This window comes from Danio rerio, chromosome 15 (assembly GCF_049306965.1).
Source record: "Danio rerio strain Tuebingen ecotype United States chromosome 15, GRCz12tu, whole genome shotgun sequence".
Taxonomy (NCBI): domain Eukaryota; kingdom Metazoa; phylum Chordata; class Actinopteri; order Cypriniformes; family Danionidae; genus Danio; species Danio rerio.
Window position 1 is genome coordinate 29,096,867 of NC_133190.1, and position 25,634 is coordinate 29,122,500.

The 25,634-nt window shown below is 33.1% G+C and overlaps 1 protein-coding gene across 4 annotated transcripts; it reads right to left on the reverse strand.

The window, feature by feature from the left end:
• Positions 1 to 18: 18 nt before the first annotated feature.
• slc47a4 (solute carrier family 47 member 4) lies at positions 19 to 20,154 on the reverse strand. Of its 4 annotated transcripts, none has more exons than XR_012390517.1 (18): positions 19,878 to 20,154; positions 17,433 to 17,534; positions 17,247 to 17,315; positions 15,954 to 16,102; positions 13,823 to 13,865; positions 13,669 to 13,713; positions 13,477 to 13,574; positions 13,260 to 13,357; positions 12,723 to 12,836; positions 11,442 to 11,509; positions 11,248 to 11,356; positions 11,055 to 11,130; positions 10,818 to 10,887; positions 8,527 to 8,659; positions 8,322 to 8,416; positions 8,102 to 8,212; positions 1,073 to 1,466; positions 19 to 464 (listed from the first exon to the last, which is right to left on the reverse strand). XR_012390517.1 is itself a non-coding variant. In NM_001302254.1 (17 exon segments), coding segments are annotated over 17 exon segments (1,824 nt in total).
• Between the last annotated feature and the right edge of the window lie 5,480 nt (positions 20,155 to 25,634).

Below are 25,634 nucleotides of genomic sequence, written 5' to 3' on the forward strand. Positions count from 1 at the left end.
CACTCATGTTAAAAGATGTTTAAAAACATCTTGAAAGCTTGCTTTTTTTATTCCACATCTCACGCAAAACCCAACATGGAAATTTCTCATATAGTAGTACGGTTTATTAGGAGTCTTTTTTTGTTAAACTTAAGCGTAACCCTTTGTTTTGATGGTCCATTTGAGTATTAGTAGATTGTCTGCTTAATATCTGTTGATACTGCTCATTCAACGGACCTTCTGACTATAGGAAACTTTGGAAGTACATGTCAACTTACAGTAACCCCAACCCTAACAGTCTACTTATAATCTAATGAGAATTATTTGGCATGTAGATGCAATGTAACTAAAATTCAACAAACAGACCATCAAAATAAAGTGTGACCAACACCATATGCTTTTATGTATTGACTGTTTACACAGAAAACAAGCAGAATGTAAAAAGATGTTCTGCACTCTTAGAAAAAAAGGTACAAAATCTGTCACTGGGGCGGTACCTTTACAAAAGAAACATTTTTGTTCCTAACAGGTCCCTAAAGGTACATATTAATACCTAAAAATATACAAATGTGTACCTCATAGTACTTTAAAGGTACAAAAGTGAACCTTAAAGGTACAAAAGTGAATATCAAAAGAATGAAAGTGGACCCTAAAGGTACTAATGTTTATCTGTATGGTACAAAAGTGTACTTTTTGAAAAGTTACCACCCCAGTGACAGATCTTGTACCTTTATTTCTGAGTGTGTGTGTGTGTGAAAGTTTTCTTGCGATTTTTGCAGCGTCAGCAGCATTCTAAAAAGAGAAAAATATAATTCAGAGAAATCTTTTTTCACATGCAACTTCTTCAATTTCTACATCTCCATCGTGCTTAATAACATATCTTTCTCAATCTTGACAGCGGCTTTGTAGAATATCTTCTTTTTGGCAGTATTTCTCCAGCAGTCATCTGACTAGAAATGTCAACCAAAGAGATTATATGACCTTTTTTTCTGCTAAGCTGGTTGATTTTCATACTCCTCCAGCCTAATGCTGTGGCAAAGCAAATGTGCTCAAGATAAAAATATTATCCTCTGTCTAGGTCACAATCTACAGCCTGGGATTGCCGTTAAAAGACTTGTTTTTTGGTCTCACGCAGCATATGCAGATATAAAAAGTTCACAGTGAATCTGTCTGAAGTCTTGATTTCAAATGAAACTCGTTGAATAGATGGGATTGGCTGTGGTAAAGTTGGAGTCCACAGTATAGTTTGCACCAGCACCGTAAGATACTTGTGGTAAGGGCACAGTGAGATGGATGATTATTCCTACGGCGAGGATGAGGAGAGCGGCGACGGTGGTCAAACCCCTCCTGAGAACCAGCTGAGTGGTGGACAGCAGAACTGGAGGCTTTTCCTCCACGCCAGTCACGTTTGGCTCCTCGGGTACCGCAGTACTGTTGAGCCTCTCGTCCTGATCCTGAGAGCTCACAACCATGTATCCATTTCCGTTCTGAAAGACACAATTTCACCATTATAAGTGTTTCCCAGGGATTAGACGTACTGTAGAATTTATTGATTGTGCTTTTACACACATAACATGGCGAATACACATGGCATACTTTTTTATTCGTTTTCTTTTCAGCTTAGTCGCTTTATTTATCTGGGATTGCCACAGCGTAATGAACCGCCAACTTTTCCAGCACATTTTTTACACATACACTACGGACACTTTAGCTTACCCAATTCACCTGTACCGCATGTTTTTGGACTGTGGGAAACCGGAGCATCTGGAGGAAACTCACGCAAACACAGGGAGAACATGCAAACTCCAAACAGAAATGCCAACTAACCCAGCTGAGGCTCGAACCAGCTACCTTCTTGCTGTAAGGTGACAGCGCTACCCACTGCACCACCGCGTCACCCTCAAACTTTTTAAAATCACTTATTTAGTAAAACTGAAGTTGGCAATACTTTTGCAGCAAAATACCTATAATGTTATATATTGCATCCCAGATGACACTATTCACACACAGTTAAGCACATACAGTTGAAGTCAAAATTAAATTAAATTTTACTTTAGATTTTATTTCCCAAACGATGTTTAACGAAGAAAGGAATTTTTCAGTGTTTCCTATATTTTTTTCTCCTGGAGAACGTCTTATCTGTTTTATTTTGGCTAGAATAAAGGATTAAATTGACCTAATTAAGCTTTTTAAATTGCACTTTAAAAAAAGAAAAGAAAAAAAATGCATGTTCAAATTTATTATAGGATATTAAAAAATATGTGACAATCCATGTAGTTTATTTTCATATCTGTAAAATAGCTTAGAAAGTGTCCTGATGTCTGCATGAAAATTTGATAAACGTTGGCTTGTTTAAGCACCCACAATGTACCTCTGTACGACACTTAAAATGCATCTTGAATTGAAAGCGAGTGAAAGAGAGGTGAAGCTAAAATTGCTTTTGATTTTTGAACATTGCTTTTTACCCATTTTATTTTTTTGAAGTTTACCCATTAAATACAGTCAAGTATAAGTCAAGTTCATCTCAAATATATTCAAGTACACAAATAATTTTCCAGAACATTTTAGGGTAATTTGTTTGTCCAAAACTTTTCCAAGCCTGAAAAATGCCTTTTCGGAATTTCATGACATTTCCAGGAGTGTATGAACCCTGTCTGATAAAATGTTATGATTATTTACTAAAATATTACAGATTATGTACTGTCATCATGGCAAAAATAGAAGAAATCAGTTATGAGAAATGAGTTATCAAAACTATTATGTTTAGAAATATGTTTAATTTTTTTCCCACAAAACCAAAGTGGACTTCAACTGTATATACTCAACCGTGTAGCATATAAGTTTAATTATAATATAATCATCTTAAATCAAACTTTTTTTTTGCAAAACATAAATTCAAACCGTTTCCCAGTGGATGTTTAATGGTTGTCAAATTAGTGAAATAAATTACAAAACTAAAAAAACAGTATGTCATTTGTATAGCAACATTCCCTATTTGGGAGGTGGCACAATCACTTAAGTAGGAGACTTTTGCTTGCACAATCCAAAATTCAACATGAACTGAATATAATAATAATAAGTGCACTTTAAATACCCAGAAGATGCACTTATTCAAGCGGTACAAACATGTGTTTTTATCGGTTGAATAAATACATCATCTGCGTATTTAAAGTGCACCTACTCTTTTTAGAATATTCACTGCAAATGCACTGCTTTTACTAGTGGAAATACTGAAGAAGGTTTATCCGATGACAGTGGTGTAAAGTAACAAATTACAAATACTCAAATAATTACTGTAATTGAGTAGTTTTTTTTTCAGGAATGTAATTTACTAAGTAGTTTTAAAAAATGTGTATTTTTTCTTTTCCTTGAGTATATTTTTAGTGCTGTATCAGCCCTTTTACTCCACTACTTTGCTTCAACCTGCAGTCACTACTATGTCTATGAGGATTAGAAAAACAGTCCTGTAATTCCTGTCCAATCAACTCTCATATATAAAGTAAATCACATCATGATGAATTACTTCAAGACATGGGCAATTTATAATTGCAGCAAACTGTTTAGAGGCATTAAAAGTGTCCAAGATGTCTACAATCTTTACATGCATTGACCCAGAGACTGATTAGAAACATGTCACTGATGAAAAGATGACAGATGTTTACTGTATGATGACAGAAATGGCCTTAACCCTTTGACTGCCTCTCTATCAAATGGTTGACAATGTTTTTACTGTTTTAAATAATCACTGTTAAAGTCATTTAAAGAATGACTGTTTTAAATAATTGCTTACACACTAAGCAATGTTGGTTTACAAAAGAAAAATCAAACAAACATAATCCTGTTTCACTCCTAAACTTGATATAGTTTTTATTGTAAAAAAACAAACAAAAAAAACTAGAAAACATGTTAACTGGAAATCTGAAATATTTTACTTCAATAAAAAAATGGTGATTTAATATTCAAAAATGTTTTATTTTGAATATTTTTTTTTAATAAATTGGTCTTAGACTTCATATTTTCAGATTTTTCTTGGTTTATTTATTAAGCCCAGTACTTTTACCATAAACCAACATATCTACCATTTGGTAGAGGCTGATATTTTAGAAATTATGGGATGCGTTGAAAAAAATGCATTGAGTGTGTTAACTAGGGCCATTAGGAGTTAAAAAAAGTAATCCAAACATTTTTTTCTTGGTGGGGTAGTTAAAGGGTTAAACATCCAGCAGGCACAAGACGTCAACATAACTTTACACCCCGACGTGGGGACGTTGTATTTTGTTTGGAAATGAAAATCGTGTTGACATCAAAACTCAATTTCAGGCCAAAATCAATGTCCAACGTGCAGCCTAAAATCAACCAAATATTAATGTCTAATGATGTTACAGCTCGACATTGTGTGGACGTTAGCAATATGACGTCTATCAGATGTTGGATTTTGGTTGCCATACCTGAAAAATAAATGTCAATTTATATGACATTTAATATAAATATGACATTAGTTTAAGATGTTGGCTCAACAATGGATTTTGGTCACTTTCTCACAACCTAAAATCAACCAAATATCAACGTCATTTGATGTCTTTATTGGTAATCAAATTAACTTTGTCCTTAAACACTGGCTAAATATTGAATTTTGGTTCGCCTGACATTAATTAAAACCCAATATTAATTAACTTATGATGTTGTGTGTCTGCTGGGCAATAACTAAATGCATTACAGAATGTTACGTTTACAAACATTCACAATTTACATGTAAATGCATCAGCTTTTTACAGAGTCTTACTCACTACACACTACTCTAGAGTAATTTTGATAGGTGTACTATTTACTTATACTTTGAGTAATATTTACAACAGATACTTTTACTCTACTTGCACTACATTTTTAGACAAGTAACGGTACTTTTACTTGAGTATGATTTTTTAGTATACTCTTTCCACCACTGCTGGATGATTACCTTTCCAGGATTGGCAAATATCCTTTCTATGTAATATGATTATTACGTAATAAAGTAGAATTTGTGTTCAACAGCCTATAATATGTGATGACCTTAATGTCATACCTCTTCAGACTAGAACTGAATGATATGAGTCATTGCTTTTTCTGAATGCCAAGTTATTTGTTTCCTCAGGATCTTTAGGCCCATTCAAGAGGTCAGTCATTGAAACTTCTCACGTGGAACTGAGAATTTTGGTGCTACTTGAGCAGCTGTCACTAGATGTAAATTTTGCTGCTGGATATTTGGTACAACTTAATTGTTTTATATTCAATCCACTTAAATTTGTAAAAAAAACGATTATGTAAGCTTAACACATCGATTGTGTGGACCCCAGCATTTTTTACAGTGTGTGTGAAAGTAAATGATTCTGTTATAAGAGGAGATGTCTTTGTTGCTATGTTTATTATACCAGTTTTGATAAGATGGCTAAGAGCACAAAAAACAGCCTTGAGTATAAAACATTTTGTACTTTGTGTTTGTGTTATATTCTTTTGTGGATCATTCCTACAGGTCTGAGGTCAGCTCTGAATAGCCTAATGGCTGTCTCAACATTGTCTGCTGTCTCTATCCTATCTTGGAAGAAGATGTGACCCCCACCTTTGAGTACCTATTTGGAAATTGTCTATCTGTGTTTTAACCAATCAGGGTAAAGCACCTACAGTATGTGTAGGACGTTATGTTAGATAATTGTAGGTGATTTGAGATTGTAAGCAGAGCAGCTTATGAATTCTGCGTGAGGACTGAAGCTGACTTCTGCCGATGAAACTGCAATCAATTTTTAGTAAACATTCTTTGACTGAATCTCTGATTTGGGCTCTTCTTCATCTAACACACCAGTCATTTTTGGGTTAAAACTGGCAGGTCCTAACAATACTATTTATACTACAAAATGCTGTAGAATAGTGGATAAGTATGCGATTTGAGGTGCACTTTTAAAACTAATGTGTTGTTTTTGCACTGACCTCTCAAAAACAATACAAACACATTTGTGATTAATACTTTAACATTGTACTTATATGTACAGAGCAACTTTGTTATAGTGGACGAAATATACATAATTTTGAACAAATTAGGGGCAAAATAACATTAGTTTTGAGTGTATGAACGAATTCTGGCTGATAAACACCTTTAAACTTCATTTGGTCTGTGGTGATTACATACAATCCTCTCTGGTTTATTTCTTTGTTCACTCTGTCGAGGTCAGACTCAAGTAAAAACATAAGAGTTGCTTTAAAAAAGAAATTTAACCATTTTTTGGGCAAACTTCGTTGACATTGATTACAATTAAATTATAACTGAGTTGAAAAAGTTCAACACTCTTGTAATAATCCCCAGTAGCACTCCAGGGTTTTTTTAAGGAGTATTTTAATCACTGCACAGTAAAAAGTGAAATCTTAAACAAATTACTTGGACTTGTTACAATTAAATGAATTAAGATTGACAAACTTAATTCATGACAGTTTTTCAGTATAAAATGTATTTACTTCTTTTAGGTGTAACACGTTTTAGTAATTTATTTAAGAAAACAGAAATAGAATACATACAGAACAAATCATTCAATATAATATTGGAAATATAATAATAGTAATAATAGTAAAAATACTTTTATTACAGCACATATAATTTCCCTCTCATGTTAATATAATAATAATAATATTAATAATAATAATAATAAGTTTATTATGCTGGATAAGTTGGTGGTTCATTCCGCTGTGGCGACCCCGGATTAATAAAGGGACTAAGTCGACAAGAAAATTAATGAATGAATGAATAAGTTTTGTGGCAAGTGTAAGTATTGTTAGCTAATAATAGTGAGCAATACTTGTACTTTCCACAAATCATTAGTTTTAGTAAAGTATTATTATTATTATTATTATTAAGTATTATCATATAAATATAATTATTATTAAGTATAATTTTTAGTAAATAAGTTACTAAAACTTGTTATACCTAAAATAGCTAAATTAATTTATTACTGAAAACTGTTATAAATTACGTTTGTCAAACTTAATTAAAATAATTGTAACAAGTCAAAGTAATTTGTTTAAGTTTTTACTTTTTACGGTGTGCCCTATAAGGGGCTAAATTGATATATTTTGTAAAAGCAGCATTGGGATTTTTTTTCCATGTTTAATGCTGAACAGCTGCTTGATTTAAAGCACTTTATTGTACAAAATGTTTTATAAATCAACAAAATGTGATTTGACTGAAGTGCAGAATTTCTATATTTGTGCAAGCATATCCATATTGCTATGATCAGATGATTTCTTACATTTTGTTTTGTCACTGCTGCCATTTTTGTTGTTTATTTTGTTATTTAGAGGAAAGAGTGCACCACATACTCACATATTCATCTAATCACATTCTAAGAAGTGTGGCTGACATCAAGAAGTTCACCAATAGTATAGTAAATATGGACCAATTTTCATTCAGGCCACGCTGCCTTTAATTAAATGGGCAAAAGTTCTCTATAATATGTAATGTGCTGTCTTTGGAGTCTGAATTCTTGCAGAAGATACAGGGTCCTGTTATGCAAGTGTAATAGTATAATTCTTTTGTTTCAATTAAATTGATCAAAGAGCAAGTAGGGTAGGACGGTTAAAGATTAAGATAACTGTATTGGTTGGCATAACAGAGGGCAGTGGGGGCATATTGCATTTTTTTTTCTTTTAATTATTGTTATTATGGAACCGTTTTTTAGTTCAGGAGGAATTTTAGGCACAGATTTTAATGTGTATGTATGTTATATGTTGTCTTGTTGGGTGTCTATGTACAGCAGGATCTTTTTTTCTAAAACAAAATTCTCCTACAGGAGACAAGATCTACAAAAGATTACAAGAATTAAAAAAGTCATATATAGTGATCACTGGAACAAAATGAAAAGAAAATTAAAATTTCAGTTTCTGGTGAACTACTACTTTAAAGGTGTACAAATTAGCAGACATGATGGATCTTATCCACATAATGAATTTCAACAAATGAAAATATTTTGTTCATGAAAAATGTCTGTTAGATTTATCTGTGTGTTTGTTTTTAGTTTTTAGTTTGTTAGTCCTACAACGATTATGTTTAATTAAATAAAAATAGCATTTATTATTTAAAATGAAAACTGAAACAAAATACCTCTGCGTTCAGGACCACCTGGTAGAAGCTGTTGCGATGGTTTGAACAAAACTCAGTGGTCATTGTTCCATTTGCTGCTCCATTTGCACTCTTTCCTGTACGCGCAATTGCCTTTCAAACAGAAAAAAGGTTTTAGTCATACAAGTCAAGAATTAATTGCATGACTATAAGCATCTTAATTAGAAGAAACATAATGTTTTAATAGACCTGATGCACCTACCTCTTCTGTCATTTTCTTCCAGTTTAATTTGAAAATGGCCACGGTGAAAAAAATTGCTAGCAAAAAGACTGCAATGAGGAGGCCCAGCCAAAAGCCTGCAATAAAGGAGGATAAATCACATATATTAAAAGCTCCCTGATCATTGGTGCATTTTAACACCATTCATTTTGATAGGAGTCATTTATTTATTTGTAATGGGACGAACCAGCAACTTGTAAACCGGCCGTGAACATTAGAACAATGCTGGATGGGAGTCCAATACAGTAGTAGCCAAAGAGGTTTGCAATAGCTGCTATCTTCTGCTGCCCAGTGCCAAGGAGAACACCCATGCCAACACACTGAAACAGTGAGAAACAAAGGATAATACCGGAACTCAAGGTGAGTTATATAAGATACTGCATTTGACAAAATGATTATAAGTATATAGAAAAAACTGTATATATATGAACTACATCTAAAAAATATTTGACTATTTCTTCAGTTTTTATATTTCAGCTAGTTGCCACATATTCTATATTTCTTATTCACTTTAGTAAGGCAGCTTTTAATAAAAAAATAATGAAAAAAACAAAAACAATTGTAAGGTCAATATTACTAGCCCCCTTAAGAAATCAAGTTTACCTAATTAACCTAGTTAAGCCTTAAAATTACACTTTAAGCTGAATACTAGTATCTTGCAAAGTAAGCAGAAGAATATAATGTTACTGTCATTATGGCAAAGGCAAAACAAATTGGTTATTACGAATTAGTTATCAAGCCTATTATGATGAAAAATGTGTTAAAAACCAACACAAAAAACAACACTTGGAAAACTGTATTTCAAGGATGGCCTATATTCATATATGAACTAATAAAATGGCAATTGTTAACAAAATCAGAAAAAAATATAAAAATCAGAAAAAGAAAAAATCAGAAAAAATATATCCTAAATCAAAATACTAACAAAGACGTTAATGGTATATCACTGCTGTTAAAATAACATTAAAATAACACCAAGTTATGTTAACATTACACTAGAAAATTTCTGAAAACTTGTCTCAAAGGCAGGACTTACATTTGTACAATCCTATTCTGAAGGTTACAGTAATGGTTGATAGTAACGGTCCCTCCCCTTATACAGCGCTCAGCATAAATGAGTAGACCTCCTTTTGCAAATGAAAAATTTTATTCATTTCTCAGTAAATATAGCCACTACTTTTTGGTGCATTTAAAAAATCCTTTTTGTTAAACTTTTTATATCTTTTATAAATTGTTTTATATTCATTAAAATAAGAGTTTGATCACCGAACATCTTTAGGAATAGAAAGATAAAACATTTTACTTTAAACAAGTTATTGCAAAACTAAAAATAAAATAAAATTACAAACTACAAAAGTTTTTAACAAAATTTTATATATTTCTTTTGATTTTTTCCTGTTTATTAAACATTTATTTCATATTTTTGCCTAAAATATTCATTTGTGTGTACAGATTTTTTGGATTGTGATCTTCAGTTTTGTTTTTTACATAAGTTGCATTTTGGCTAAGTTTATGCATATTTATATTATTGTAAATGTGACCATCCCACATATAGTTTGGGTCACAAAGTAAATTATTTATATATATTTCACTTTTATTTGTTTACTTCTATACATGCATGTATTCTGCATTTTCTGAATTCTGAGTGGCAGTTGAGAAAATTGAGCTAACATGATGACTGCAGCGCATCCTCAGACAATAAAGAGAACCGTGAAGCAACTAGCTAACTCTTGTCTCTCTCACCTATTATAAGGTTAGTTAAATTAACTAAATGTCATATAAAACTTTAATTCACATGCTTCAATGTATAAACACGTAGTTTTAACTGATTATTTTGCCGCAGCTCTGCACAGTTTAGTTCCAACCCTATTTAAACACACCTGATCAAACTAATTGAGTCCTTCAGGCTTGTTTGAAACCTACAGGTAAGTGTGTTGAAGCCGGGTTGGAACTAAACTGTGCAGGGCTTCGGCCCTCCAGGAATTGAGTTTGACATCCCTGATTTAGAGTGTTTTGTGTATATCACTTACTGTAAATACTTAACTGAGTTGTCTTTCTGACACAGTAATATTAATTCAGCCAGTTTGTGATAAAGATTGTAGAATTTCTGTACAAATGTTTAAGGTTTCATAATGTTATTTGTTTGTTTATTTATTTATCCTGATGTGAGTTGATGTATCAGTGCGTACTATATCCAACATGTTTATGAATCATTTTATGATCCAAAGTGTCTTATTGACTCTAACATGCAAACATGTGTGTGTAATAAATGAAAACAAAGAGGACCGTGAAGCAACAACGAACTCTTGTCTCTCTTACTTATTACTAAGACTACCGCTACAGTCTTCCCGACTGCATCATGTAGAAAATATTAGTGTAAAAGGGTGATCTGTGAGTGATGTACTCGCTTATGCTGAGCACTGTACATTGCCACTGGTAAAATTCTGGAAAAAAGAGAATAGTTTATGCAGAACTCACCAATATTCCATTAAAGAACTGAAGAGGGCAGTAGATGTTCAGTAGCTGAGACACGAGCTCTGTTATGGACCTAAACATCACAAATGTCACAGAAAGCAAATCTGAAACGCAGCTGTTGTTTACATGGCTTCTATTCAATCTTAATTCCGAAGAGTTGAGTGTTCACAGATTTGTTAAAGTGTACTTAAACCAACAAACTTTTTTGTTGTTGTACGTGTTTGAACATAAAAGGCTTACTCATCCGAAGTAAAAATGTAGCCGATGACCGTTTTTGTGGAGCCCAGAACAAAACCCTGAATGATTGCTATAACAGCTGGAAAACAAAAATTAACGTGTTTTACAAAACATCAACTCCTGCTGCGTACGACTGTCTCTGTGTCATAATGAGCTCCTGAATGACTGATATTCACGATGAAACGAGTGTTTTCACCTGCACTGATAAGAGACACCTTGCTGGTGAGGATTGCTGCAGCTGTTTCTCCTGCGCCGAGAGCGTTTCCTACACGAACACACGCTGCACCTTGCATTCCTAATGGAATCTGGAATTTCAAAAAGGAAGTGATCAAGAACAGTCCTTTATGACCAGAATATGCGTGATTTTGTATACTGACTACCCAGACACACCATGTAGTTGATGTATGCCAGCATTATAACCACATGTTGAGCAGCGAGGTCCACCTCACTCAGCATTCCTGAAGGCATGAGGAGAAATGCAATGTAAGTCTCATTGGTTAAATGTACTCAAATTGTAATGCACACTAGGATACAAAAACATTTTAATCAGCTATTGGCTGATTCCAATATTTACCGTTATGGTAATCTGGTGGTAATATGGTAATTTTTGATAATATTTTAATTTTATAAATGTTAATTAAAAAAAACTAGTGTATTGCTGCAATTAAACCTTTTTATTTTCAAGATGGACTGGATTGATTTAACATTCAATAGACCAAGATAGCCTATTTTTTCCCGTTTTAATCATAATAATAGCTGTCTGACAAGTTAAACATACACTGTAAAAAATGCCTAAAAACTACCTAATCACTTTAAATAGTGATTTAAAGCAGTTAGTTGACTTCACTTAAAAAAGTGAGTTAACCTATGGCCTTAAAATAGTTAAGCAAAAAAAAAAAACTGCATAATTATAAAATTGAGTTAACAGTTCCAAGTTACAGTATGCTTAACTTTAAGGGAACCAGATTAATTATATATATATATATATATATATATATATATATATATATATATATATATATATATATATATATATATATATATATATATTGTGTTTCAATTGTGTTTATTAGTGTTTTCTTTAAACGTTTACAATTTGTTATATTAATTTTGATTAAAATATTTGAAAATTATAAAATAGTTCTATTGCTTTGTGAACATGGGAAAAATAAGTAAATAAGTATATGGTTTTTATAAAATAATTTATGCATACATTTTTTTTTTTGAGTAAAATGAGCATAAGGGCTTGATATGACAGACATAAAAGACTTTCCACTTTTTCCCTTTAATCTTTTATAACAAGACAGAACAGTTTAACAATAATACAATGTATGAATAATAAAACAATGATAAATAGCATAACTTTAAATAATAATAATAATAATAATAACAACAACAACAATAGTAAATAAAAAAAATAAAAAATAAATGTTTTCTTTCTTTTTTTAAGAGAAGGAGGTTGGAAGGGGTAATTTCAGTGATTTAAATTGATTCAATCTGTGGATAAACTTAGAAGCAAGTGAAAATAAGTTTTGAGGGGTTGGCATTTATCATTAAAAGAGCCATAACTGGCGATAACATCTGATATTAAAAATATATATATTTTACTAATTTAATTTTAATTTTATTTTCAAAAATATAAATAATAATGTAATATAACAAAAAATGTACCAGCCAGAAATCCTCCAACTTCATAAATCCACCATTCAAAGCAGGTCATGAGTGTGCTGGGGATTGCCAGCTTCATATATGAGCCCCAGTCCTGCAGGGCTTCTAAAGACCACCCTGTTTAACGAAAGCAGTGAGAAATCAGCCACAGAGCAAGTATTTTACCCAAACTCTATGAAAGGAAGTCATAAAGAAGCTTTTGTTGTTTGATTTGTACAGAGATGTCATGACCCAGGAATCATCACAGGAAAAGTATTACAGACAGCATTCAGTTCAGTAAGCTCTTTTTTTTTCTTTTTTTTTTTTATCAATAAATAGCAGTAGTGTGGCAAACCTTTATTAGTGTAGCAGCTCTTTTAATGTGTAGTTTATTTTAGTTCAAATAAGTTTCAAGTTATGAGTATATAATAAGTTTTATAAAACTATACTAAGTTATAAGCTTTAATTAAGTGGAATGACTAAACTAAATAGTCATTTTAAACAGGCACTAGCTTTGCAAACTTGCAGTTTTAAAGCAATTCTTTCAACATAAACACTCACCTCCCCAAGTTTTCTCATGGAGCTTCTGCCAGCGAATGAAACAAAACAGGGCAAAACAATTAAAAACCTGAGCAAAGGTGTTTGCGGCAGCAGATCCACTAAAAATGCACAAGAGAAAAAAGTATCATGCTGAAATTTAAAACCAAGAAAAGTATGTATAAATGAACAAATAGATAAATATGAAAATAAAAGAAATATGGAAACATATTCGACTCACTAAACTCCAAAATCCCACCAGTACAGCAGAAAATAGTTCGCGATGACATTGGCAACATTGGCCACAGCAGACGCGTACATCTGAGGTTTGATCACTCCCTACAGAGGGTTTATAAATATTACAACAACCACATACAACACCTGAAAGCACTTATTTGCTTTGTTCAGTTTCTTAAATGTATATTTTATGTACCTGGTTCTGAAGATATGACAGCTGCAGCTGATACAGAAACATAGCCTGTAGTATAGAAACATGACACAATCAACATGAGGATGGACAGCAATGCATACAAATAATTAAGGTAAGCTGAAAATGCAACCCATAATCATCCACTAGTGAACCTTACTGGAATTGCTGGCAAATAAACCACCACATAAAGCTGTGCAATCCTAAGAGAGAGAGAGAGAGAGAGAGAGAGAGAGAGAGAGAGAGAGAGAGAGAGAGAAAGAGAGAGAGAAAGAGAGAGAGAGAGAGAGAGAGAGAGAGAGAGAGAGAGAGATTTCAGTTAAAAATCACAGACACATGTGAGCTCTAATGCATCGATACTCACTTCAAGTATTCAACAGTCAATATCAGTCTACATGTATTCAGTGTGTATGTGTGTGTGTGTGTGTTTGTGTGTGTGTAAAAATTATATAATGACTAGGGTATGACCTAGTTGCTCTCTATTAAGATGGTTTACAAAGACATGCCTTGTGTCCTCGTAATTCAAAACGGTTAGAAATCATAAATAACATCCTTAACAGTCTTTTAACATTCAAAATTTGCCACAGGTTTCCTGTGAGGTTCGGGTTTAGGGGTAGGGGATAAAATACATTCGGTTGTTATCACAGAAGAGCTTTATTCTGTGAACCACCTGGATGTACTTTATCCCTCCTATTACACAACCAGTGTTGTCAACTTAGCCTTTTTTTTGCTATAGAATCTTTCGTACAACCCTATAAAATGTTCCTTTTTAAAATAAACCTAGCAACAAATTTAGCAACATTTAATATTAATTTGACTACTTAGCGACTTTGAAAAAGTGACTCAAATCAAAAGATTAGTAAAGACTGCAGGCTAAACACCTCTTTGACACTGCACACACTAACAGAGCAGAAGAAGAGCATAAGCAGCACTTGTTTTTTTTTTAATACCCATGTTAATATATAATAGAGCTTTTAAACTGTACACAGAAGCAGCCATCACTATGGTGCTTTGAGAAAGCCAACATACTGTTATACTACATAAATGTCTTTTTTTTCCTCTTCTTCTTCTTAGACTAATTTAGGAACACATCTTCTCCTAGACCGTTCATGCTACAACCACCAAACTAACTCCAAACCTCCAAACTATGCTAAATTAAGTTGCTATATCTTTTCCAATTGATCCGACTTACTGTTTTCCGAAAACTGACCCAGAAATATCGGAAAAGTCCCATGGACTTAACATTGGAGCAAACCTTGGGACCTCATAACTTTGCACCAGAAAGTCTAACAGACTTAAGGTTGGGCTTATGTAACTCACACTACCAATCTGCCAATCACTGATGATTATTTTAACTCACTAGCCACAACCTAGCAACCACTTACAGCACCCTAGCAACTGTCCCTTAGGCTTCCGTTATAAAAAAACTGTCATTGATTTAACATTGGACATACTAATGACATACCAACCCATAGTAGAAACATACTAATGCATATTAAAACTTCACTTTTGTAGTTTAAGCATTGGGTCTATTTTTGCAGCGCTGCTTCAGTTAAAGTGACAAAGCAATGAAAATGAGCAAAAACACATTGGATGAGTAGTTATCAATACGTGCATTAATAATAACCACTGATTTTTAACAGTCAATCGAATAAACCTAAATGATCAAAAAATACAACAATTTATCCAAAACACTTTTTTGGGGCCCAAACTACAAAACCAAACTTCACGAAAGGACGTTACAAACTCATTTAGCAACTTTTAGAAAGAAATTGTCAGCAACGTCTTTAGAAACTTCCTCTGAAAATTAGTTGGCAACAGTTTACATGACTACTTGTGACAAAGCGTAAACATTAGAGACAAAACATTGTTCTGAGCTGCATTATTAATTCTTTAATTAAAGGCAAAGCTAAAAAAAAAAAAAAAATTAAAGGCAAAGCTGATGCACTGCATACACTCTCCTACATATTATTCAGCTGTGACAAGCTGAGTCAAAAACAGCTGTGTGACAGACAAGTACAGTATATTAATATGGATGTGATTGTATTCACTGATGGTCTAGAGAATATCCTAAGTACTAGGATGAGCCTGTGTGTTTGGTTCCAGTTGTTATCTTCAAATAACATACAGTGGTATGCCGTGATTGACCTATCAGAATCAACTATTCTAAACAGTCATAATGTAATAGGGCCACATAACAAGTGTTTTTTTACAGTATAAAAAACAATATGGCTATGGAGAGTTGTTTGTTTGTGTCTGTGTTAAAGAGTGTTAAAGAGTGTGGGGGTCACCTGGCCACCTCAGGTTCCTGTCCCAAATACAGAAGAAGAGGTTGGGTGTTCACAAGCAAAGCCCAGCAGGGCAAACTGAAGAGTGTCAGAATTACGATGCCTCTCTGCAGGATGATCCCAACACGGAGAAGATTCTTGCTCCCGAATGTCTGAGGGAAATATCCAAGGTGTGACACTTGCCAAAATCAACTTATACCAAAATGACTATATTACTATACATTTTTGCAATAACAAAAAAAAATTAATAGATGAATAATAATAATAAAGACATAGTTTTGTAAATATTTTGTATGTATCTAATTTGGTAAAGAGCTTCAAATTAAAAAGACTGAGAGTTGCAAAGTTGGTTTTGGTTTTCTGAATTTGTGATGTATTTTTATTTTATTTTATTTATAAAAAAAAAATAATATATATATACACACACACACACACACACACACATACACATTTTTGTCCAATATTTAAGGCATATTTTACGTTGATTTGTCATTATTTTGTTGCAAATAAATAGTCTAAATAAAAATATTATTTGAAAATTTGATTTTCAGCAGTTAAAAATAAAAAAAAATTAAACACTAATTTGCATCTATAACATCCACAGATATTTTTAAGAGGTCTTTTAATTGTATTATTATTTTATTATATTTTTAAAACAATGTTTATTATATTTTAAATATATGATTGCATTAAAAACTTAATACATCAAGGATTGATCTGTATATAAATAAAAAAAAACAGTTTTTATCATTTTAATTAAAAGTTGCAATTAAAACTATTTTGACTGTTTTGACTGTATTTGTCTGCTTTTCACAAGCAAACACATACAAAAATGTGTCATGTGCATTAATGTGCAACTATTTATGAAATTTACTAGCAATTAATCAGTGGAATTTGTTTTCCACATCACATGTTTTCAGTATATGTACATGATATGAGTCAAAGATATCACGGAAGTGTTTTTATAAACATAGAAAGCATAGTAAATGTTTATTAAATAAAAGCATATTTATGTCATTCATTCATTTTTTTCGGCTTAGTGCTTTTATTAATCAGTGTCGTCACAGCGGAATGAACCACCAACTTATCCAGCATGTTTTATGCAGCGGATGCCCCTCCAGCTGCAACCCATCACTGGGAAACATCTATACACACTCATTCACACACATACACTACGGACAATTTAGCTTACCACATGTCTTTGGACTGTGGGGTAAACGAGCATGGGAAGAACATGGGCTTTTGGTTTATTGTTTTAATAGTCAGTTGGAGTGCTGTTTGTATAATAAAACGCACCTGTGATACCAAAGTGTCACATGCCAAAGCGAGTCCCAACCCCGTCGCTGCAGCTGTTACATTAATTGTCTGCAAAACAAATGCATTAGACATTCTTTGTAAGCTTGTAAATGATTGCTAAGTACATATTAAAACATTGTCAGTGCACATTTTGTCCAGCAGAAACTTTGACCTAAGCAGACTTACAGCTGAGGCCATGGCGTAACCGGCCAGCACAGTGTTCCCCAGGCGGCCACAGAACATTGTCACCACAAAGAAAAGGAGGAAATTCAGGAACCGGCACACAAGCTAAGAACACAAACAAAGAAATATTTAGCACAAACGAAGATGAAAGTGCTGGACTCAAACGGAAAAGGGTTATTAAAGTCCACAGTCACACAGACGAAAAACAAAGACTAAAGAGTGGGGAACAACACTTTCTGACTTTCTCAGTTTGTCTGAATCCACATGCAAAGCTAAATTTATTAAATTTTCTTTTCCAAATTGGTAACTAAAATATTAAATGGAAATTTTCAAAAGGATACAAACTTTGACATAAGTATATGACAGCTTTTAATGTTATCTGATTTAATAATATAACACATATATCTTGCAATATAATTAAATTATTACATTTAAAAGTTGTTTTTTTATGGATTAATATACAGTACTAATTTCATTGCTTGTGATGACTATCACAACACATACAGCATATAGTTCAAAACATTATTGTCAAATAAAAGAAGAAACACATTGTGATTTTTAAAAAAAAGATATCACAAACATCATAATATACATAGTAAAAAATGCCTTCATCTTGCAAAACGATTAAAATATTTAATGGTTTTTACTATATTAAGTTGATTGAATTTTTAACAATTAAGTGTAATTTTAAATAAATAGTTAGAACAAGCAGCAAAAAGATATACATTTTTATGCATAATTGAAATATCAAACTAGTTAGTGTCTATTGCTAGTTAGTGAACTATTAACCCCTTATCTATCAGCATCTTTTAGTAAATTAAAGTGTCTAAACCTGAACTTGACAAACTATAACTGGAATCTGCATACAGTATATTATCTACATTGTTATCAATTTCCTGATGAATTTACAGTTATTACAGGCAGCAGTTTACCAGTAACTTACTGTAAATCTATTACAAAAAAAATATGTAACTACATTTACATCACCATTTAAATGGCTGTATATATATTTACAGAACTTTATGCATTTTTTACTGTAAAATATACAGGAATTTTCACAATTCAACTTTAAAATACAGTAATATACTGCATAACCGTCCTACAGTAAAATGCTATTGAATTTACAGTTAAATACTGTGTAATTCACAATAAAAAGTGTGGACTTAAAATGTGGGGTGACATTTAAGGCATTAAAGAACTGTCTAAAATGCTAAATAAGAGTCTGGGGATTAAAATAATAGCAGATTTGCCTCAATATTTACATACACTAAAATCTCGGATGAAAAATTATTTTCAGTCAGAAGTGTACTTTTGCTATTGTTAAATTTACAGCAATATTTTCAAAAGATATTTGATCTTTGGCTTAATTTTTTCCCTAAGTGTGTATAAGTGTCATTACTTGAAATTGATTTTTATACAGTTGAAATCAGAATTATTAAACCTCCTTTGATTTTTTTGTTTTCTTTTTTAAATATTTCCCAAATGATGTTTAACAGAGCAAGGACATTTTCACAGTTTGTCTGATAATACTTTTTCCTCTAGAGAAAGTCTTATTTGTTTTATTTCAGCTAGAATAAAAGCATTTTTAAAATATTTTTTAAAAAACTATTTTAAGGTCAAAATTATTAGCCCCTTTAAGCTAGAAAAGGTAGTTACCCTAACCTGCCTAGTTCATCTCATTAACCTAGTTAAGCCTTAAAAAACATAGAACATAGTCAATATTTAATATTCTAATGGTTTTTGGGGTAAAAGATAAATCTGTAATTTTGGCCCATTTTTGGCTATTGGGAAAAAGTATTTTTGTAAAATAAGACTGTGGTCCAGTATCACATATTTGAAAAGACAACTTATGGCTGATATAGTACGCTTTGTTTTGCAAGAATATGTAGAAATGTTGTGTAACCCATGTGTGCTACTGTGCATCTACTGTAACCCTGCATAAGTTTGTTCTCCTTTCACTCCAACATAAGGGAATTTCATTTGTAACTAATTACACAGTAAAAGTGGACAGATTTGTTGCTGCATTAAACAAAAGTTGAATCAAGTTAACTATTCAAGTGATGTACTGACTTTGTCAATTTTAATGTCAGGTTAAAATCTCTATAACTTAATTATCTTACTAAATTAAGTTAAAATAACATTAAAACTAGCCACACAAGTCAAATTTTTATTATGCACCTTGACTGATTTACTTTGAAAATCTCATAAAAGACATATTTTACTATGGTTTTTGTTGCACGCAAGACTGAAGGCATATCATGTAAGATTACGCAAGCATTTAACAATCAAATATCCAATCACCTGGGATTAATTTGCATTCAAACAGACATGCATGTAGAAAAACTACACACAAACACACAAAGCCACTACATTTCTCTCGTGGCGCTCAGTTTTCACACAGGACAAGCGTAGCATATTATCATGAAGTGAATGCGACTGAAGCCTCACCAGGGGTCCCGTCATGCGCAGGATGTGGTACAGCTCCTCTCGATACACCAGAGGGATGCAACGCCTCATGAAACCACAGCAAAACAGCTTGGCGCTGGGCTCCATTGACAAATTGTCAGTTCCAGGACTGGAGACGTCCATGATCTTCTTCTCAGCGCTGATCCTCCAAGTCACTGTCAGGGGCCCGTGTGTTGCTTCATAGACTGCGAGGGGCCCTTCTACAGCTGTTCGTTCCCCAGGTCCAAATTCAGCACCTTTGAAGGCTTACCGATTAACCGAGGTGAAGACAATGACGCTTTGATTTAATCCACAGGATGGGAGGAGGATGTTTGCAGTCCTGGCAGAAAGTTGCATTGTGGGACGATTGATTGTTTCTTGAGATCAATCAGTTGTTTTCAAGATACAGTTTGAGTTGATTAATGACAGGATGTATGGGATGTAAAAGTACATTAGAGTAATGATAAGTTGTGGATATAGTGAGAAAATGTTAGGGGTGTGTAAAAATGTTAAACTGAATGACATTTTAGAGGGTGTCTGCTGGAAATCATGGTCAAATTGTAAAATTGTAATACAATTATACACTGTAAAAAATGAATCCGTAAAATTTACGGTAAAAAAAACAGCAGCTGTGGTTACCAGTACTTTACCGTTAAAAACACAGTACAAACCGTAAAAGTAATTTCTAATTTTTACAGTAAACTACCGTATTTTATTAATTTATAGAGGTAATATGTCTGTATTTGGAATGACCTACATCTACACATCTTTTGTTACACAGTTAGACACGTTAGCACACCCACATGCAGGTGGTGATGAGAAAGTTACATAATGAGCCAATGCTCATCACAATCAACTTCTCCCACAAGCAGAAAAGAGTATCAGCATATAAAAGGTGCTCAGTGTCATCCACACAGCTACAAAACACCAGTGTGGTAACACGCATAAAATTAAAGACATGAAATAAACATTGTTTATCAACATTAGATGTAACATAAATCTCTAATGTACATAACTGATGGGGAAACAACTAAAAAGATCCATATTAATGTAAACAAAATGCATAAAAATTCATGTGCCATGCAGGGAATTCTAGGAAAGTCAATTTACAATAGTCAATTTTTAAAGTCAAGTTATTCGCCATATATATTAAGGAAACATACCATTAACCAGTTAACGGATTTGTACGGTAGCAGTTTTACAGTTTTTTACCGTAGAAATCACTGCCATTTTTCACAGTGTAGTGTAAAATTGCTTTGCACTTGTTTTTATGTTTGAAAAAAGCTTTTCATTACTCTTTCACACTCACACACATTTGTTTTGTGATTTGTGGGGACATTCGATAGGTTTTCATTCTGTTTATACTGTGTAAACAGCCAGCCTGTTCTCACAAGGAAACGTAAGTATTTTACGGTTTGCAAGTTTAGTGGCTAATTCGTACAAATTCGTACGAGTTCAATTGTATGAAAATGTACGATTTTAAAAAGGAGATGTGGCACCTAACCCCACCGTCATTGGGTGATGAGCAAATCGTACTAAATTGTACGAATTACCCACTAAATAAAAAAGTTCCGAATTGCTGTGAGATTGCGTTTGTATAAATGTTTTTTTTTCTGTCATGCTACCCCAACCTTATTCTTAAACTAAACTCTCACATGAATCTCTGTGCATTTTTAACTTCTGAAAGAAATAAAACACATTCTGTATGAGTTATAAGCCTTTTGAAAAATGGGGACATGGGGAATGCCCTTAAAAGTTACCTTCTCCTTGTAATATTTGTGTCATACCGATGTAATTAAACAAATATGTGTCTTAATATAACATCCACACACATACAGCTATATACAGTTTAAAGCAATATTCACATGAAAAAAATAAAGTTAAAACATAATTGCAATAAAGATGCATGTGAACTCTGGATTAGGTTTGATGATGATTCTCACAAAAATGCATTTTCTGTTTTAAAGAACTGCCAACAGACCATTAAACCAACCTTGACCTGACTGTATAAAAATCATTAACATATGTTCATAGTTACTACTGTAAACACACAGTAACAAAACACAAAAGAAATATAAATCAAGTAAGTATTAAGAGGAGCCTGTCATTATGATTTAATTGTTTATGTCTGATGGCCACATACTGTGAACATAACACCACTAACACTTGGCAACTCCTAACTGCTTCGAATGTTATCACATGATTGAATGGGTGTTATCAGTGATTATTAGCTGACAGATATTGGCCAGTACACTGTAAAAAAAATTATATGAACAATAAAAAAAATAAAAAATAATATAAATAATTCTAATAATAATATTTTAAATAATTTTAAATATTTTGTGGTATTTTATGATAGTACTGTGAAAGGTGCTCAATAGCTCATCAAATCAAAAGCAGAAAAAAGAGAACTATAATTTAATAAACTATGATATATTATTTAATCCTTTAATTGAAAGTGGGCACTTCTACATTTGTTGTTTCTTTTCTCAAAGCATTTCTATTTATCAAAAAGAATTAAAGACAACTGTTTTCAACTTATAGGAAATGAGCAGCAAACAAACATATCCGAATGATTTGATGATCTAACACTGAATACTGAAGTATCAAATGCTTTGTTACCACAGAAGTATTTGTACAAATTATTTCCAAACTGAAAAAGAGATATTTCAAAAATGTGAAATTACTTCATGACATCACTGTTTTTATAATATTTTTGATTAAATAAATGGGCCCTTCTTTCAAATCTTACGCATGTAAAACACACGTCACCGCACACACAACCACATATATATGGTTTATGAGGACTGTCCTTATAGGCATAATGCAATTTTAACTATAATAAATGCTTAATATACGGTCTGTATAATCTATTCTCTACCCCTAAACTAGTGGAAAATCCCCATTAAGTATGATTTTTAAGCATTTTGAATTATGAGAACACAAGACATGTCCTCATAAACCACATAAACAAGTACACAAACACGTTTTATTACCATTGATTGTTAGTGGGTTGAAATCCCCTATGATTACAGTCATACTTTTTTGTTTTGCATGCCATGCGCATTGTTTGTACATTAGCTCTCATTTCTGCTTTTCATGACTCATGCAGCTGCTCTTTCAGTGTTCAAGCTAGAGCCACAAAAATGACTTTAACATTTCAAAAGCCAGCTTTTGTTTATCATCACGACCTGCTTTCAATCGTACTTTCCTGGTAATGTCACTGTAATTGTACATCTATTTTGATTTGCTTCTTCATCCGCGGTCACACAGACATTCACAAACAAATCAGTGAACCATCAATCGGGTTCTAAGAATACTTTTTATAAGTAACTAATACTTAAACCTACGTACATTAGACTCACAGTGTGTTGGATCATCATATAGATTTGATTTTACAAAAAAGGATTACTTTTTTAAGGACAGAAGCAAACATTAACATGTCTTTCCATCCTCCTCGCACCAACCTTTGAACCTGTGCAATGTTCACAAAGCTGAAATGTCTGGCTGCATTTCAAGAACGAAAAAAAAAAAAAGTAAGAGAGAAAAGAAGAAAATGTGTTGAAACAGCTGCTCTGAGTTTCCACAAAGCTGGCCTCATGAATTTTAATACTGTAAATGTGTGATGAGTAACAAGTTACATATGAACGTGTCTGTGTGTGTGTGTGTGTGTGTGTGTGTGTGTGTGTGTGAAATGTATCTGTGTCCTGCTAGACAGAATGCTTGATTCTCACTTGATTCTTATTCTTTTACTTTAACTATTTGTGTAAGATGTGGTTTTATTGTAATGTTTTGTGTCTGGTAACCCATCCCCCCCCCCCCCCCAATCACAAGCTTGTCTGTATTCATTATGACATGTTAATATATTTCCCATTTACAAATTAAAATGAAGCTATTGTTTATTTATTTTAAAATCCTTTTTTTTTTTTTTGTAATTAGGGATGTGACACAATTGCTATATTTAATCTATTATTATAATTATTTACTTTAATTGCTTTTATATCTACAGTAATTCAATTCAATTAATTTGACAAGTATTATTTTAAATTAGGGGTGCAAGCTACACATGAATGAATATTGAAACATCTGTTTAATCATGTTGTTTTTTTAATCAAACTAATCAGGAAAAAATTATTTACAGACTCTTAGGGTTTTTGATGCATGAAATGATTTAATATATAAAAAAATACATGCAAAGGATTGTAGTAATGCTATAGGCTTAATGTTAAACAGGTAAAAGTTTTAAATCTTTCCTTTTCTTTTTTTTTTCTTGTGCAGATTGTGGTATTTTCTTTTCTCATTAGTGCAGAAAATGTTCAGTAGAAGAGAATTGCTATGTTCAAGGTGACTGTGTAAAAAAAATTACTTTCTGGACCATGGATCCCAGGGGAAAAGGACAAGATGTAATGGATTATGCCATTTTTACTCCTCAAGAATCTCAGTAAAACACAACTCAAATAGATCTGTAATTGATTTTGCTACCAGCTGGGAATAATAAAACATTCATTCATTCATTCTTTATTTCATTCATTCATTCATTCATTCATTCATTCATTCATTCATTCATTTCCCCTTCAGGTTAGTCTCTATTTCAGATTTCGCCAAAACTGAATGAACTGCCAACTATTCCAGCATATGTGTTACACAGAGGATACCTTTCCATTCACAACGCGGAACTGGCCTATTCACTCTTGCATCCCACATGTACTCATGCACCATGGCTAATTTTTTTACCCAATTCACCTTTAGCGCATTTCTTTTAACTATAGAGGAAACCGGAGCACCCAGAGGAAACTCGCGCGAACATGGGGGAAATCCCAGCCTCAGCTCATTCAGAAATAACAAAAGCCGATAAATGCCATTTGCCTTTGACAGCAAAAGTCAATATGTTGAGAGAACCAATCAGAAGGCACGTATCGAATCATTTGTTTTCAATGTAGCGGCGTGCTGATACGCTGGCTTTCATCAGAAGACTGTTCAATTCCCCTTCCGATTTCAAGAGTTCGCCCTTAGCTGATGATTGATTATAAAGCTTGTTTGGCATGCTGTCCCGGGAGAGAGCCCTGAACTCGTAAGATCTTCGAGCCCCCCGTTGCAGTGCGAGAGGGAAGTCCGAGTTCAGGTAGGTCTCGAGTACTCCCCTGCTGATAATGTTGGAAGTAGAATAAAATGCTATGAAGTGTGACTATGCTGTCAATTTATATTTGTCAATTTACTTATGTTACATGTTTTTGTTCTGCGGGAGGAAACCGGAGAGCCCGGTGAAAACCCACGCAAACACGAGGAGAACATGTGAACTCCACACAGAAACGCCGACCAGGCCAGGTAGAGTCCAAGCCGGTGGCATTCTTGCTGTGCGACCGTGGTGCTAACCACTAGGCCTCCGTGCTGCCCTGACTAGGAAATGGGAGGAGTAGGGGTGAAAGGGGGGATTCTTTAAGACGAAGATGGTTGAGGTAAGATACTCTGGTTATTTACAGTGGTTAATGAGTCGTCTGATTGGTGAATCAGCGTTAGCTAATGTGGACCAGGTGCTATCAATCATAAGCGCGTGCTCCTCTCGAAATTAGTTTATGAACAAACATCACTTAGATTTTAAAAGACAGACTTTGATGAAAAAAACAAAACAAAAAGCGCTCTGGGGTAAGTTCAAATGTATGGTCGGTGCTCTTTGGGTAAGGGATTCATCAAATCTGCAACAAGAATCAGTCCAAGGCACTCGAGTAAAGTGAAAAAATTAAAAAGCCTTTATTCACATGG